A 13,233-nucleotide genomic window follows, 5' to 3' on the forward strand; every position below is an offset into this window, starting at 1 on the left:
TGACTTGGTCGGCTGTGGCCAATCAGGTTGAGCTACGGATTGATTCTGGATTTTGAACCAAAGGCTGGGGCGTAGCCTTCCTCTGACCTAGCTGTTGCATCCATAAATAGGCCCGTTGTTGCGACCATAGAAGGCCTCTTGTCTACCTTGTGATTGTTCTAGAATGTTTCCAGATCAGCGGGGAAATTGAGAGCTAAACTAAGAATACTTGGAATAGTGAAGCTGAAGAGAGTGTCGGATCTGTTCTACTTTGGTGAAATATAAGTGCTGACGCCGTATATGAGGTTATAGCTAAGGGATTGCTTAGCGGGCTGGCTGTGTGAGCAAGAGTATGTAATTTCTCTATTGTTCACCGCCTTATATGCTTACAGTATGACCATATCTAATGACAACTTGCAATTTCGAGGCTCATTTATCACCCTGTACAGCCTGGTTCACCACCGCCTTCTCGGTCACCTGTAAATCTTGCTGTCTGAGACATGCGGTACTTGGCACCAAAGTGGTACAGGCAAGTATATAAGCGTTGACGAGTTGTATTAAGACATAGAACCACTGTTTCAGCAAGTGATTTCCTCTATTACTTCCCTTTCCATAGCGAGAGAAACCATTGGCTAGGGGTTGAGAGACCAAAAAACCTGGGGGTCAGGTATGAGGAACGGTCTCGACAAAGTCCGTGGTGATGAACCAGATCCAAGCCAGGAGAACATCAAGATGCCGACCCCACATCGTATTGTGGGCGAACCTCAGAGTGAGATCCCGAGTAGGCTTCAGCCATTGTGGAGATGATTGGCTCGGCATATTATTGGAAACAACGACAACTGGGCTCATAAATTCCGTTCGAATTCCGGGGCCCGAAAATGTGTCGGTGAACCATTCCGTAAATCTCAGCTTGTTTGACCCATCGGCTTGACAAGGCCGCTTAGACTAGATATTAAGTTGGAGTTTACAAGGTAAATGCACTTTTGACGCGGCCACGCTGAAGCAAGCACTCCGCATCCAGCATTGGTCTAGTTCTCATCGACTTCCATGTTGTCATTGATGGCATTACAACATCCATAGACTCTAGAGGCTGCTGTCGCTAACAAGAGTTCCGCTTCTCCTAGCCGTAAGCCCGTAGTGCAAACGTCCAGGTCAGCAGTTAGCGCCACGTTGTCGGCATCTCTCCGCCGAAAGCGGCCCCATGCCGCCGATATTCGCAAAAGGCGGACTGTTTCTTTAGGCTATTCGAGGTGCGGAGAGATCTGGGGTAATTCCTGGGGAAGAGAATGCTATATGTACAAAGGCTCGATCTCGAAATTGTTGAATCTGTGGGGTAGTCGATCCATTGAGCGTCTTGGGTGTCACCATTCGCTGGACGGTTGTAATTCTAGAAGAATTTCCAAGAAGATTCAATCAGTCTCTCGCAGCAAACATGGCGGAGAAGGAAGAATTCGCCGGCGTTCACATGGACGAGGACGTTGAAGCAACCAAGGAGGTATGCAATGCAACCAACACTCGAATCTCTATCCAGCACTCTGCTAATTCTACTATAGCATCTGTCTGATATCCGCGATGGATCATTGGGACACATTGACGCTGCTCGATCTAGGGCATTGGTTCGGAAGCAAGACTTGAGGATCATTCCAATCACGGCAGGAATCTATCTCCTGTGCTACCTTGACAGGTCAAACATTGGAAATGCAAAGGTCTTGAACTCGTCCACAGGCAATGACCTCTTGACGGAGACGCACATGACCAACTACCAGTACACAATCGCGCTCATGGTTTTCCTTATTGCCTATGCGATTTTTGAAGTTCCGTCCAACTATTTCCTCAAGAAGCTGAAGCCGAGCCGCTGGATTGCCTTCCTCATGTTTTCCTGGGGAGCCATCACGATGGGCATTGCTGGGACACAGAACCACGCGTCAGTAACGGCGGTGCGATTCCTCCTGGGAGTTGTTGAAGCAGGTAAGTGGTGGATATCATTATGTCTTGAGAATAATTGCGTACGGCTGCTAATAGTTCTCGTTAAGGGTTGTTCCCCGGCTTGGTCTACTACTTGACATTCTGGTACCGCGTAGATGAACGATCGATTCGAGTTGCTGCCATTCTGGCATCTGCCACGCTGGCCGGCGCGTTCGGTGGCGCGATTGCCTTTGGTGTCGGTCATATGAACCAAGTGAGCGGCATCTCTGCTTGGCGATGGCTCTTCATCATCGAGGGAGCTCCATCCGTGGCTTCTTCCCTCTTGGTATGGTTCTTCCTCCCGGATTACCCCGAGACAGTATCGTGGCTATCGACCGAGGAGAAAGACTTTGCGGCTTTGCGGCTCTCTGACCAGGGTTCTCATGGATCCGGCAAACCTCTAACGTGGGCGGAAGCCAAGTCCACACTCTTTGAATGGAGACTTTGGGCCCATTACTTTGTAAGAGAGTTTCTGTTATGCATCTGAAACGAATCACCACTGACGACTGTTGTCCCAGATCTACTTTGGCATTTCTACCCCATTCTCTAGTTTGTCGCTCTTCACGCCGTCCATTGTTGCTGGATTAGGAGTAAGCTTGATCCTCTCGATCCGTAAAATTATGTTTATTCGAGAAATAGACACTGATAAACATCCTCCAATCAGTTTACCGATCTCAAGGCCCAGCTCATGACTGTGCCCCCCTACGCAGCAGCTTACGTTGTGACCTTGCTCGCTTCATGGTCTGGCGACCACTTCAACAAGTGAGTTGATCAACGGCAAATTGTGAATCACTGAATCGCTGACCATGGCCTAGACGTGCTTTGCATTCTGCCGCATTTTCCCTCCTTGGAGCTGTAGGTTTCATTGCTTCGGCTACACTTCCAGCCGATCACTTTGCAGTATGTCATACTCGTCTTCCTTCTTGAATCGCTCTCCCAACTAACGCTGCGGTCCAGTCTCGCTACGGCTGCCTCATTATCGCAACTTGCGGTTCATTTGCCTGTATCCCCCCGTTGTTGGGCTGGCTCTCCTCAAATTTGTATTCAACTGCCGCAATTGGCCTGGCTATTGCGCTCAACATTTCCATGGGGGCGCCGGGCCAGATTGTCGGCGTGTGGATCTACAAGGCCGACGAAGCGAAGAAGGGATATCCCACCGGACACTGGACCAATGCAGGCTTGCTGCTCTTTGTCTCGGCTTCTTGTGTCTGCATGCACTGCTACTATGTGTGGCGCAACCGGAACGGCGGAGCAGGGAACGGCGTCTTCTTCAAGTACTAAGAAGCGCAATAGACATTGTAATCACCTATTGTAATTGTAAATAGAATTACCATTTCACGTAATTGTTTGTCAAGCTCGTTTTGAATGTCCTCAAACATCAGATATTAGCTGCCAACAGTGAAAGTATCCCCCAATTTTGTATGTGAACAGAGGCCGTGTTCGGATGCCCTTTGCCGCTGTGCGGAGATCGGACCGACAACTCCTCAACATCAGCGGGTGGATAAAAAGCCCGGCTGGAGGGCGCGTTTTAGCAGCTAATTCCAGCCCATAGTGGCCCTGTTCAGACCATCTCGGCCAAGGACGACATCGTTTTTCTCCGAAATCATCGGCCAGGTCCCTCCGAAGGTCCCAGCGACAATGTCAGGCCAGGTGAGATGAGCGTCGATGCATCCCAGATTCAGGCGTGCGACCGCTGCCATCGGCGCAAGACCAGGTGCGATAAGACACGGCCGGAATGCAGTCCTTGCAAGAAGTCAAGGTCTGCGTGTGTCTATTCTGAGAGGGTCAAAGAGCCCACATTCCCGCGAAGTCATGTCCAGACTCTTGAGCGCCGAATCCAGCAGCTTGAGGCGGCCAACAAGGCACTTACATCGGCCAACAAGGCCCATAGAATGGTCGCCCACAGAGCGGCAGGAGATGCGGAAGATCGATCCAGCTCGCGGTCTTCTGTCGCCAGCGATAACGAAGTTGCGAATGAGGTGACCTTTCTTTCTACCAGTGTTGGCGGTGATAGCCTTTTCCTAGGGCCGACGAGTGGCATCATTCTTGCCAGTCTGGTGAGAGCCGGCGTCGCGGTCGATGTTGAAAGAGACGCACCAGCCTCATCGGTATCTTCTGTGCCTCCTCGCCGGAGTCCCGGAAGGACAGATTGGGACACCGGGGATCGTTCTCTTCCGGCGGAACAGCTTGCTCGAAGTCTCATCGAAGCATATCTGGCCCACGATCATCTTAGCTACCCCTTTTTACATCCGCGGGCGGTCAGGGCCGTTGTGGATGGCATCTATAGCGATGCCAGCTTTGAAAAGACGCACCCCTTTGAGATGTTCATGTTCCACATGATCCTGGCCATCGCCACATCTCAAGTATACAAGTTCAACTGGAGGGTCTTACCGGATGCAGAAACGCATCTTCAAAAGGCCACCGACTATCTCAATGCCGTGCTGTTTGAGGGCGGACTACGGGCTTTGCAAGCCATGCTACTGCTCTGCCAGTTCCGACTGAGCAATTCAACAAATCATGCTTCTGATAGTAAGTTCCTCTTGCCAAGGGAAGCCATCTGTAGCTGACGGCTCCATAATCAGGTCTCTGGCACATTGTTGGTATTGCGGTGCGCATGTGTTTCGAGCTTGGTTTGCATCGCGAGGCCACGTACCGGACAGCTGGCCCGAGACGTGATGCTGCCGATGTGTCTTTTTTATCGCCTAAATATGAGGAAAACGAAGTTCGTCGAAGGTGTTTCTGGAGCGTCTATGCTCTCGACAGGTTAGCCCTTCCAAAAATCATTTGACTCTCTAGAATATCTGCTGATTAGGAACATGTAATGTTATAGAGTCATATCCGTAACACTAGGACGCCCGTTGGCTATCTGTATTGAAGATATCGATGTCGAACTCCCGACCGATGACTTTGAAGAAACAGCGAGCGTGGCTACTCTGAGTCCTGGAAGTGACCGGGACTCCTCACAAATCCCATCTCGATATCGCACGGCCATCTTTGTTCATATCGTGCGCTATCGTGATATCTGCGGCCGGTGCCTCACTTCACTGCATCGCGGCGTCAAAGGTGGTATTCAATCTTCGGCAGATTTTTACCAGAAACGTGATCAACTTGCTACCGAACTGAACGCATGGCGAGCAGAAACAAATTGTCTCAACACTCCGGATATGGACTTGTCGACTCCCCTTGCCGAGGCCCGATCTAGCTTTCGATCAAAAGCTTGGTATGAGCTGCTATACCACAATGGTGTTCTCCTCCTCTACCGTCCGTCAGCTTTTACAGTCTCGGATGGACGAGATGGATCTAATTTACAGCATGTTTTTTCAGCAGCAAGGCAGTCGATTACACTCTACGCTTACCTGTTCCGATCGCGCAAGATCAATTTCTCTTGGATGGTGCTTCATGCGGTTTTCATGGCCGGAATATCCTACATATATGCCTTGAGTCGACATTTCCGAGAAAAGAGACGTCGTCGTAATGGCGGAGAGGGCGATGGAAATTTATTCCAGCTGCTTCAGGAGCCGACCATTGTTGAGATTGTCAACGACTGTCGAGCGTGCTCAAACGTCATTGTTGGCGTTTCCGAGAGGTGTAATTCACAAAAGAATTGCCATGAAGTATTTGACCGCCTCAGCGATGCTCTCGTCGAGGACGCTGTGGAAGCACTTTCACATACTCGCCAATCTAGCTCTTTAGCCGCTCCGCAAGACAACCATTCGGCAATGACAGCTATGCAATCTTCAAACCGAACTCCAAGCAATGATATCAATGTGCAAAATAGTCTTGTCTCTGAGGCTACCTTGGCGGGAGTCGGATCTAACAATGGCAGATATCACTCTCGAGAGACGGCTTTTACGGGGCTTAGTGACAATAGCTTACAAGAAGACAGTGGAAGGCAGGCGTTCAGCCTCGGGACGCCTCTGGCAGCCGATAATGCTCTCCGAGACTGCCTACCTGAGCTCCAAAGGATGTATAATATGCCATGGGGAGATGATGCTATCTTGCAGCTTAGCAATGATTGGTTGGGCGAAATTGGGGGCTATGACAGATTCATGGGTAATGAATGGGGCATGGATCAATGAATCTGTACAATAGCATGCATTTGGCAAAGTAAAGTCGCAAAATGGAGATCCAGGTGTTTAACATCTTATTCTACACTGTATGTAATATATGTACTAGTACAAGATTGACTTCATATCCGGCCTCTTTCTAAGAATGCTCTTGGTATATCCACATATTTGCTGCGCAAATACTCGGCAACTCCCTTTCCAAGCCCATCAATTCTATCCGATGACGCTATGCCTCCATTGAGATTGTCAAGTATCCGACTAGAATCATTCGTCAGTATGCGTTAATGTGCAAAGTAAGATATAGTACTCACAAGTGGACGGCGTTGATGTTGGGAAACTCTACTCGCTCTACCCTTCTGTTCGGGTTGCCGCGATGCCAATCCTCGCCCAAAAGTTCTTTGAGTTTGTGAACGCTCAATAGGGTCCTCAGCCATGGATACTCTGAGGCATCTCGAACAAAGAAGCCCACGTTGGAATTGTCGGCTTTGTCGCCCGACCTTGCGTGGACAATGCTGCCAAGGGGAGCGAACTCGGTTGGGCCAAAAGACAAAAGGTCTACGGGATGGGTTGTGTCTGCCGATGGCCGTACTATGGGATATGTTGATGTGATTTTTGGTGGATCAACCTTGATGACCTTTCCGGTGCTCAGCTGGACGTGGTGATCTATCAATGACAGCGGCATCAGTGCAGGGAACATCTCCATGAATGCCCGTGGTGTCATTGTTCGGAAGTCGAGGTTCATGTGGTAGCCGGGATAGCTCTGCATACGCAAGGCGTATATCGGGATCTTGAAGTTGATTTCATCAATATCTTCCTTCTTGCGAGCTTGTGCAAACACTCTCAGTGACACGGTACCAGCCTGCTGAGATGACGGATTCTCGGCTGGTGTCCCATAGAGCTCAATGCTGAGTTTGCTGAACCGACTGTCACGGAAAATATGAGCCAGCTGGTTCTTCATCATGGTTGCCTTTTCCGCAACGTCTAATCCGTTGATGTAGAATGTTGCTTCGGCCTGGTAGCCTCCTCTGGCTGCTATCATGGCCTTGGTCGTAGCTGGAGGCGCCAATCCCTTGATACCCGTCACCTTTATACGATTTGCTGCCTCTTCCCGCACAGCAACGGCTGACAGGTCGGCGACGACGTCCGGATTCAGATAGAGGTGACCCTGAAGCTCGTACAGCAATTGGGCTTTTACTGTCCCTTCTGTGACATGACCTCCTCCCTCTGCGGTTTTGGTGATGACACTACCCCCTTTAGAGTCGATCTCAGCAATGGGAAACGCAAGATCAACGAGGTCTGGAAGGAAGTCTTTGAAGCCGGAAAAGTTCGCTCCAACGACGTATGGGCCGCATTCGATCAAGTGGGCTGCTAGCAGAGATCCTGCCAGCTCGTCGAATTTGTCCTCTTCCCATCCATAGTACCATGCAGCTGCTCCCATTACCGGAGAAGCATCAGTGCATCTTCCACATATAACGATGTTGGCACCAGCTCGAAGAGCCGCTGTGATGCCCCAACAGCCAATGTAGGCATTTCCGGCGCATGGCGTGAAGTTCCAGTCGTCAAGGGAGATTTCGGGATGGTCTAGGTGCTTGAAACCTGTATGCTTCTTGCCTGAGACCTTGTCCACGAGCAAGTCTGTGATATCATCTCCCAATACGGCGGCCACCACGCAGTTCTCGTATCCTCGTTGCTCACAGAGGCGTCTCACTTTGTTGTATAGGCCCATGACATTCAGCGCACCAGCATTAGTTACGACTCGAATGTCCTGCGCAACAATGTCATCGATGCATTCTTCAAGCTGCTGATAGAAGCCATTCTCATATCCTAGGCTCTCGTCGACCTCCTGCCTGGTGATGGCATTCCAAGCAATGTTCATCTCGGATAGCCAATCGCCCGTGATGACATGGACATTCCCCGAGCGCACCATGCGTGCCATAGCATGCGGGTGGTCGCCCGTGGCACCGGAGACATTGCCAATACGAATGTGCGGTTTCTCAATCATTGTGGCTGATATTGATGATTCAAAAGATGTAAGAGCTAGAAGCTGTTGTTGTAGACACGACTGAGGTTCGTAATGTCGAAGCCATTACTCTTTCCACCAGCTAAGCAAAAGTCCACAGTGCCCCCTTACATCTATCTTGTATGTAATGACAAACGAGGTCTCATAACCTCACCCGAGGATCACGTAGTATCGGCCTCTTGAGATCCAGCCGATGGTAGGAGCTGTTGGACGGTCTAAGTCGGCCGAGGGGCCACCGGTAAGTGACGCTGTCGGCGATCGGCAGCCGACGCCGACGAAGCTATTCCCCGCGAATCTTACTTCGTCTGGACAAGGGTATCTACATGACTCGTGTTTTGCAAGATGACCCATCATGACCAAGAATGTCGAGAGACGCAGACTTACCTCTTCTGATGCTGACAAGTCCAAAGGCGTGAATAGTAGCGAGGCACTTGTGCAGTGGAGCAATATTGAGAATTCTTGCTGCAGAGCGTAATGAATGGACGTGATATTCAGAGTACCAGGCGAGGAATCGCGACATCGCCTTGTGTCTTTTATGAACTTTGCCTAATGGCAGAGATTTGCAAGAGCTCATGATTTATAAGAGTAGAAATGATAACATTGAAAGGCTGAAGATCTGGATTATCTAGTCTAATTAGACTTGTAGTATTACTTTTCTTGCAACCCTCCTTTCGAACAAGTCATAACCGAGAGCAGCATCATTCAGCGATAATTCATGAGTAACATAATTCTTTAATGCATGTTGGTTCTCCCTCAGACATTGCAGTGCATCATTGAAGACTGTACGAACTGGAACCCGACCAAAGTTCATACTGCATCGGTGTGTAAGTTTGCAGCCACACCAAATGAGTAAACAGGGGACTTACGTTATGTTTTTCAGATAGCAGTCCAGCCCGGTGAATGGAAGATCATCTTGGTGAAAGCCCACTGAAGATAAAATTCCACATGGACGCAACAACTCAAAGGCAGACTTGAGAGCTGCTGGGTTGCCTACCACTTCGATGACGGCGTCTGCTCCCCGACCTTGGGTCCGGGACTTGACTTCTTCTAAGATATCGTGCTTGGAGAAGTTGAGCGGAATTGCGCCTAGTTGAGCAGCTTCTTCCAGGCGGTCATCGACACTGTCCACTGCCAAAACGGTCTGAATCCCTTTTGATCGAGCAGTGGCAATGGCACAGATACCGACAGGTCCACAACCGAGGCAAACAACGACTGAGGACCCGAGAGGATCAAGAGATTGATCACCATTTGCGTCCCCATTTTGACCATTCGAAATCGATTTTTGTTTATGAAAGCTTGTCAGTGGCGATTGTAATTGGTTTTGTAAACCTTCAATAGCCCGACTGGCCCCATAATAACCTGTCGGAAAGATGTCGCACATCATGATGAGCAGAGACCTATCCAAATCTTCTGGTACAAGGTGTAGAGTGCCATCCGCAAAAGGTACTCTCACAAACTCAGCTTGCCCGCCATCGAGCTTTTGGGTCCCAAAAGCGACTCCCTCGACACATCGGTTAGTAAGACCTTGTTTACAATACCAACATCTCAGACTAGTTGCATGTTACTATTACCGTTTGAGTGGAATTATATGTGGGTGAACATACCAGACGGGCGAGAATATGGAAACAACTTCATCGCCAACTGCAAATCTGTTCACATCTGAGCCTATTTGATCAATGGTTCCAATGAATTCATGACCCTAGTAGTGGGAGATATGTTAACCTCGTTTCAAATTGTTTGGTTGCCAAACATACCATAATATGACCAGTGGCCGTCTTCTGGTGGCCACGATACATATGCAATTCACTATAAATTGTAAGCAACCACTTTACAGAGCCATGAAGAAGCCTTGGATAGAAGAAAAAGTTACACAGTACCTTCCACATATTCCAGCTATTGTGACTTTTACAATAGCGTCCGTTTGATCGCGAATAGTCGGCTTGGCTTTCGTCTCAACACCAACATCAAAAGCGCCCCGGAAGACTACAGCTTTCATTGCCATTTTTCGCTGTTTTTGGACTTCAAATGATTTAAAAAGGCTACAATGAATACACAGTCAATGCCAATTATATTCCTGAAATATAATGTTGAGCCGAACATGTCAGCCTTTTCTATCCAGTACGTGCTGCATCATGTCATCGTCTTCATCCTCTGGCGGAACATCCGGTATCCACACAATTGCAAGCAGAAGCCGATGATAGATTGTCTTAATAATACCATGTACTTGAAACGTCGGGCTATTTTTGGTACAAGTATTTCGCTTTATGTGTTCGGCTTCTCGAAGTCGCCGAAAGAAGCCGAGAAGTTTTATGCTAGGCACTCAACGCCCCATACATCTTACAAGATTGTGCATAGCAACATGAACGTCATGACGGAAAATAAATTAACATTGATATAATATTATGAGCATGTGCTCACAAGGAACCATCCATACTGAGGCTTAAAGCGTTCCGAATTCACCATTCAACTTGCATTCCAGCTCAATCATGGCGCTGCTTGGCCAGTCTATTCCAATTTCTTTTAGCAAAACTTTGTTTAACAAACTGTATATTAATGGGGAGTATACAGAGCCAAACTCTATAGATACGTTGTCGCTACTCAATCCTAAAGATGGCACATTGGTTGCAGAGAAGATGCCAATTGCCGACAAAGTCGACGTTGACGCTGCCGTAAAACACGCCGAAGCAGCTTTCAATGGCCCGTGGGCTACTTTCACCTCATCACAGCGGTCGGACTGTCTTAGAAGACTGGCTGATCTTTTGGAGACAAGACTGCCCGACATTTTGCATCTCGACTCTCTTACAACGGGAAATCCCATCTCTCTAATCCCCACCAGAGAAAAGAATTATATCAAAAATTGTCTTTTGTACTATGGTATGTGTTTCCCATGATACGTTTGAAAGTGGGATATCGAAGTGATCTTATCAAAGATTACAGCTGGCTGGACCGATAAGTTACGGGGTGACTACTTTCCAGCTGATGATGGATTCGTCAAACTCGTTCGGCAAGAGCCTCTTGGGTAAGCAGTCGGCTTCCAATCCATTTAATCATCGTCTAACGCCTCTATAGTGTATGCGTTGCTATCAACCCGTATAACTCACCTGTGGCATCATTGTTTATCAAGGCTGCACCATGCTTAGCAACAGGAAACGTCCTCATCGTGAAGCCTTCAGAGAAAAGCCCCCTAGGCTCTCTCGCTGTGGCTCCGTTATTTGAAGAAGCTGGTTTCCCACCTGGCGTTGTGCAAGTCCTTCCAGGTGATGGCAAGACTGGCGCGTTGCTAGCTGAGCACATGCGTATACGCAAAGTGAGTGCTGCATGTAAAGTATCTTGATGGTTGATATGGAGTGCTAACAATAGCTAGATTAGCTTCACAGGTTCAGTCTGTACGGGTAAGAAGATACAAATTGCAGCTGCACAGAGCAACCTGAAACGGGTAACATTGGAGCTTGGTATGCATTACAGCTTGCCTTTAATAAACGAACGTGCACATCTAATAAACATACAGGAGGGAAAAGTCCAGCAGTTGTATTTGAAGACGCGGACATCGACAATGCAGTTACTTGGTAAGCCAAAAAACCTCTACCAGTCATATATAATCTGATACACAAGACTAATATCACGTAGGACTGTCAATGGCATCTTAGCTCGAACCGGCCAAGTATGCGTCGCCGCCTCTCGAGTTTATGTGCAGAAGTCTATATCTGAGAAATTTATTGCCCAATACGTCGAACGGATGAAAGCAGCAGCACTTGGTATAGGGGACCCTCAAGACCCAGATACAAGATACGGCCCTTTGGCCGACTCAGCGGCATTCGAAAAAGTACACGCCATGATTTCGCGAGGAAAAGAGGAAGCAGAGCTAGTGGTGGGCGGTAATCGAATTGGAACCAAAGGTTGCTTCATAGAGCCAACCGTGTTTCTCAACCCAAAGCCAGATGCAGAGATCTACAGGAATGAAGTATTTGGCCCGGTTGTTGTCGTCAAGACTTTTGACACCGAAGAGGAAGTGATTGAGGCTGCAAACGACACGGAATATGGCTTGATGGCGGGTGTCTTTACCAAAGATATCAACCGGGCCCTGAGAGTTTCAGCTCGAATTGACTCTGGAGTCGTGGGAGTCAATTGTGTGAGCATGGTACGTGCTGAGTGGGACCCAACCTATTCATCTTTTTCATCCGCTGACGATTATCTACCTAGATGCATATACAAGCTCCATTTGGGGGAAAGAAGGCATCTGGGATTGGTAGGGAGTTTGGTGAATACGTAGGTTTGGGTTCTCACCTCTATGCTTTACGGGTGTTAACTTGTAACAGGCACTACGAGCTTTCACAGAGCCAAAGACAATTTTGATCAAGTAGGTCATCGTCACCATTTCTGAATTAAACTAGGGGCATAACTAACAGCCAACTAGTATGAATTCATCGTAAAGTTCAGCAGACGGTGGACGACAGTGAATTCGAGTGTTGGCGAATTTGTCCAGCTCATCAAATTTGTATTCAAGGGAAAGTGTTTTCAACATGTAGCAACTATAGAGTCACGGCATAGCCGGTTGTATTCGGTAATAGAAGACATTAATTGAATGATCACGCATGAGTCTCGCTTAATTGTCTGGTTTCATTACGCCTAAAAGGGAAACTTGTACTTAGCTCTGGGTCTAGAATCGGGAATAAACTGCTTTGTGGGTTGACTGGAAGAAGACTTCTCGGCCTCTATTTCTCTCCGTCAGAGAGGACCGGGAATAGAGGTCTGTTACAGCCAGCTGAGCAGTGAATTGTCCCCACCGCACTTGCATCAGCAACTAGTAGTGCTGGCTTCAGAGTACCCATAATCACCATCCTACATTACGGGTAGGATTATACTATGCCGAAGCTCAACGTGATCTTCCCCAATGTCCGAGACATATGCATAACCTGAGAAGTACGGTACAGAAATGCAGACCAGGGTTGTAGAAGAAGAGTATTCTGTAGAAAATGGTCAGCAGCATCGGCTTCTGTCGACTGACTAGTGCCATCCATCCATCCTAGATGAGGCAACAAAGATCTGGAGCCGAGATGGGTGGCGGAGACAGGTGTGGAGTGCAGACCGGCGAACGCCCCCCGAAGAAGCCGAGCGAATGCGGGGAGAGGAATTTGGGATGACATGCCATGTTATGCGAACTATAGCAAAGAGCACGTGGTAATTGTTCGCATGACGGAGGCC

General features: G+C 48.5%; 4 protein-coding genes across 4 annotated transcripts; 2 read left to right on the forward strand and 2 right to left on the reverse strand.

The window, feature by feature from the left end:
* Positions 1-1,411: 1,411 nt before the first annotated feature.
* On the forward strand, positions 1,412-6,023 carry Triagg1_3400 (transcriptional regulator family: Fungal Specific TF; the record flags this gene model as incomplete). The annotated part of the gene is made up of 10 exons (XM_062897689.1): positions 1,412-1,474; positions 1,533-1,947; positions 2,013-2,404; positions 2,463-2,534; positions 2,609-2,706; positions 2,760-2,844; positions 2,902-3,218; positions 3,497-4,473; positions 4,527-4,707; positions 4,775-6,023. 10 exons carry the CDS (start codon positions 1,412-1,414, stop codon positions 6,021-6,023), a joined length of 3,849 nt encoding a protein of 1,282 aa, XP_062757389.1.
* A 295-nt stretch (positions 6,024-6,318) lies between these two features.
* Positions 6,319-8,013, reverse strand: Triagg1_3401 (uncharacterized protein; the record flags this gene model as incomplete). The annotated part of the gene is made up of 1 exon (XM_062897690.1): positions 6,319-8,013. The coding sequence occupies one exon, from the start codon at positions 8,011-8,013 to the stop codon at positions 6,319-6,321; it is 1,695 nt and encodes a 564-aa protein (XP_062757390.1).
* A 652-nt stretch (positions 8,014-8,665) lies between these two features.
* Positions 8,666-10,033, reverse strand: Triagg1_3402 (uncharacterized protein; the record flags this gene model as incomplete). Its single annotated transcript, XM_062897691.1, has 5 exons — positions 8,666-8,843; positions 8,898-9,581; positions 9,636-9,730; positions 9,786-9,837; positions 9,909-10,033. 5 exons carry the CDS (start codon positions 10,031-10,033, stop codon positions 8,666-8,668), a joined length of 1,134 nt encoding a protein of 377 aa, XP_062757391.1.
* A 484-nt stretch (positions 10,034-10,517) lies between these two features.
* Positions 10,518-12,461, forward strand: Triagg1_3403 (uncharacterized protein; the record flags this gene model as incomplete). The annotated part of the gene is made up of 9 exons (XM_062897692.1): positions 10,518-10,905; positions 10,969-11,050; positions 11,101-11,338; positions 11,396-11,483; positions 11,540-11,597; positions 11,659-12,169; positions 12,232-12,297; positions 12,348-12,388; positions 12,446-12,461. 9 exons carry the CDS (start codon positions 10,518-10,520, stop codon positions 12,459-12,461), a joined length of 1,488 nt encoding a protein of 495 aa, XP_062757392.1.
* Between the last annotated feature and the right edge of the window lie 772 nt (positions 12,462-13,233).

This window comes from Trichoderma aggressivum (assembly GCF_033847375.1).
Source record: "Trichoderma aggressivum f. europaeum strain CBS 100526 chromosome Unknown scaffold_010, whole genome shotgun sequence".
NCBI classification, from domain to species: Eukaryota; Fungi; Ascomycota; class Sordariomycetes; order Hypocreales; family Hypocreaceae; genus Trichoderma; species Trichoderma aggressivum.